Source organism: Cyprinodon variegatus, unplaced genomic scaffold, assembly GCF_000732505.1.
Source record: "Cyprinodon variegatus isolate N-32 unplaced genomic scaffold, C_variegatus-1.0 Scaffold120, whole genome shotgun sequence".
Taxonomy (NCBI): Eukaryota; Metazoa; Chordata; class Actinopteri; order Cyprinodontiformes; family Cyprinodontidae; genus Cyprinodon; species Cyprinodon variegatus.
In genome coordinates this window covers 1,357,850-1,360,971 of record NW_015150573.1, presented here as the reverse complement: position 1 = coordinate 1,360,971, position 3,122 = coordinate 1,357,850, and the positions used below count along the sequence as shown (strand labels likewise).

The window sequence follows — 3,122 nt, the reverse complement described above, 5'->3', positions numbered from 1 at the left end:
ATCGGTTATCGGCTACATGAGTTTTAAAATATCGGCATATCGGATATCGGCCAAAATCCCAATATTGCGCATCCCTAGTACCAAACAGGAAATACGCATAGTGGAGAGCAGATGTAGATTTGACCAATCAGAGGCCTCCTGTCTGCGATCACCTACAGTATTCACTGTGACAAACACACAGATAACCTGGTTTCTGAGTATAAATCAGCCTAAAGTAAACAATTAAAGTAAAAAAAGGCCATTTTTAACTTTCCATTTTTAACTTTTCCATGTCTCCCCACCAGAAGGCGCTGTTGACTCATTTCCTGTCTTGTCATTTTCCTCAGAATGCTCCGACTACAAGCAGCGACTGAATTCCGTCAAAGACTTGATCAAGAAGCTGCCGAAACCCAATCATGACACAATGCAGGCTCTGTTCAAACACCTGCGCAGGTAAGACGCCGCCAACGCCATCACCTCTGATGTCTTAAATAAACACGGAGCGGTGGGTTGTTTCCAGCTGCAGGTTCTGATCCATTCTCAGCCACCAGCTACATCCTACGTTCACAATGACATTTGCATTTACATGGCGCCGCCTTTGCTGTAATTCAGCTCCTATGAAGCGGTGAAATTTACAGCGTGACATTCAGGCGGATTTAATCAGCGTTTTTCTTCCATGAATATGTTATTGTTTTTGTGCCGCTCCATGCAAGGATGTAGATTCTATTTAAAAAGGTTATTATGCTTGAGCGTGCGTTTGTCTCCACGCTCCATCTGAAGCCCTGAAGCTGTGGCTGAATGTCGTCGTTCTCCACATAACGGCTTTAAATCTGCCACACCAAAGCACGCTCACCTGAAGCCATTTTTAAATGTAATCTCTAAGATCTGCCTCTGATTCTCTCCCCCACGCACGCATACAGAGTGATAGAGCACGGAGAGGCCAACCGCATGACCACCCAGAGCGTCGCCATCGTGTTCGGACCCACGCTGCTGCGGCCGGAGACGGAGACGGGCAACATCGCCGTCCACATGGTCTACCAGAACCAGATCGTGGAGCTGATCCTGCTGGAGTATGAGAGCGTGTTCGGGAGGTAGAAGAGGAGGAGCCTTCCTCTGGGTTCCCCCAAACTCAGACTCTCTTCTTCCTCCCTTCCGTTTGTTTGCTGCGGAGCGAGCAGTCGGGAGGAATAAAAGAATAAATAAATAAAATGAACGGTTTAAAAAAGTGTTGCACTTACAAGGAAATTTGGGGATGAGTTTAGGAAATAAAATTAGATGTATAGACGTTGCCCCCTTCTTTTTTTTTTGTTTTCCAGTTGCCATTCCTGCTGCGAGTAGCGGGCCGATGACGGACATGCTTTCAGAATGTTGCCGTGGTGATGTGCGGGCGTCTGTGTGAGTTGGTGAATGTTTACACATACACTGGATCTTTGTGGCCAGTCATCGAAAGCGGAACCAGCTGCTCCTTTTAAACTCCTGGTGGGATCGGATCAGGGACAAACGTTTGTTTTTTTGCCTCTCTGTCTGACGGTTCAGATCAGTTTCCCGTTTTTTAACAGTGTTAGCCATGAACTCACTTGAACGTTGTCGGACTTCTCCTCCTGGACTAACTGGACGGCCAGACTGCGGATCTCCTCCGTTATTAAGCTAATAATAAAGAGCGTTCAGAGGCGGAAGCTGAACGGATGTGTTAAAAAAAAAGAGCCTTTCAACACATTTCAGAGGATTTGTACAGAATGTAATTGTAAAAAAAAAAAGACAACAAAAAACTGTGTTTCTGTGTCTGAGGTGTGTGTGCTTTGATGGTGAAACTGGTGAAAGATTGTGCATTTAAACATTAAAACGCGCTGATGAGCTGGTTCATTGCAGGTGTATGTGAGGTGTTGGCGCATGGTCAGCTGCACATTTTGAATGTACTTTTCTGGCTAACTGCTGTTTGTGAATCGCTATGTCTAATAAAAGAGACAAACTAATCAAGTCTAGTTATTTAAAATCCACAAAACCCTGTAAAAAGTGCAGAGGAGCACAGAGAAAGAGACTTGAGACCAAAACAGTTTTCTATCACATAATCTCTACATGGTTTAAGTCTGACACAACTCTGATTCATTAGGAAATGTGCTAGATCTGACTTAGCACCTGAATTAGCTCTGACTTGTTAGCACCTAAAATAGCTTTGCCTTGTTAGCACCTGAATTAGCTTTGCTGTGTTAGCACCTGAATTAGCTTTGCCGTGTTAGCACACCTATGAGCTCTGACTTGTTAGCCCCTGAATTTGCTCTGATTTGTTAGCACCTAACTTAGCCCTGACTTGTTAGCATCCGTATTAGCCCTGACTTGTTAGCATCCGTATTAGCTCTGACTTGTTAGCATCCGTATTAGCTCTGACTTGTTAACACCCGTATTAGCTCTGACTTGTTAGCCCCTGAATTAGCTCTGACTTGTTAGCACCCTTATGAGCTCTGGCTTGTTAGCACCTGAATTTGCTCTGATTTGTTAGCACCTAACTTAGCTCTGACTTGTTAGCATCCGTATTAGCTCTGACTTTTTAACACCCGTATTAGCTCTGACTTCTTAGCCCCTGAATTAGCTCTGACTTCTTAGCACCCTTAAGAGCTCTGGCTTGTTAGCACCTGAATTTGCTCTGATTTGTTAGCACCTGAATTGGCTCAGACTTGTTAGCAACTGAATTGGCTCTGACTTGTTACCACCTGAATTAGCTTTTCCTTGTTAGCACCTGAATTAGCTCTGACTTGTTAGCACCTGAATTGGCTTAGACTAGTTAGCACCTGAATTGGCTCTGACTCGTTAGCAGCTGAATTAGCTTTTCCTTGTTAGCAGCTGAATTAGCTCTGACTTGTTAGCAGCTGAATCGGCTCTGACTCGTTACCACCTGAATTAGCTTTTCCTTGTTAGCAGCTCAATTAGTTCTGACTTGTTAGCAGCTGGATTAGATTTAATGAGTAAGCATCTGATTTAGCCATAACTTGTTAGCACATGAATTAGCTCTGACTCGTTACCACCTGAATTGGCTCTTGGCTCTGACTCGTTACCACCTGAATTAGCTCTGACTTGTTAGCACCTCAATTAGTTCTGACTTGTTAGCACATGAATTAGCTCTGACTTGTTAGCACCTCAATTAGTTC

General features: G+C 44.1%; 1 protein-coding gene across 1 annotated transcript in view; it reads left to right on the top strand.

The window, feature by feature from the left end:
• The window catches only part of arhgap12 (Rho GTPase activating protein 12), a 95,202-nt gene extending 93,700 nt beyond the window's left edge, over positions 1-1,502 (top strand). The window contains exons 13-14 of the mRNA XM_015375530.1: positions 327-432; positions 900-1,502. Of these exons, the coding sequence (XP_015231016.1) occupies positions 327-432; positions 900-1,074 (281 nt within the window). The 3' untranslated portion in view covers positions 1,075-1,502. The remainder of the gene's footprint in view (positions 1-326; positions 433-899) is intronic.
• Positions 1,503-3,122: the final 1,620 nt, after the last annotated feature.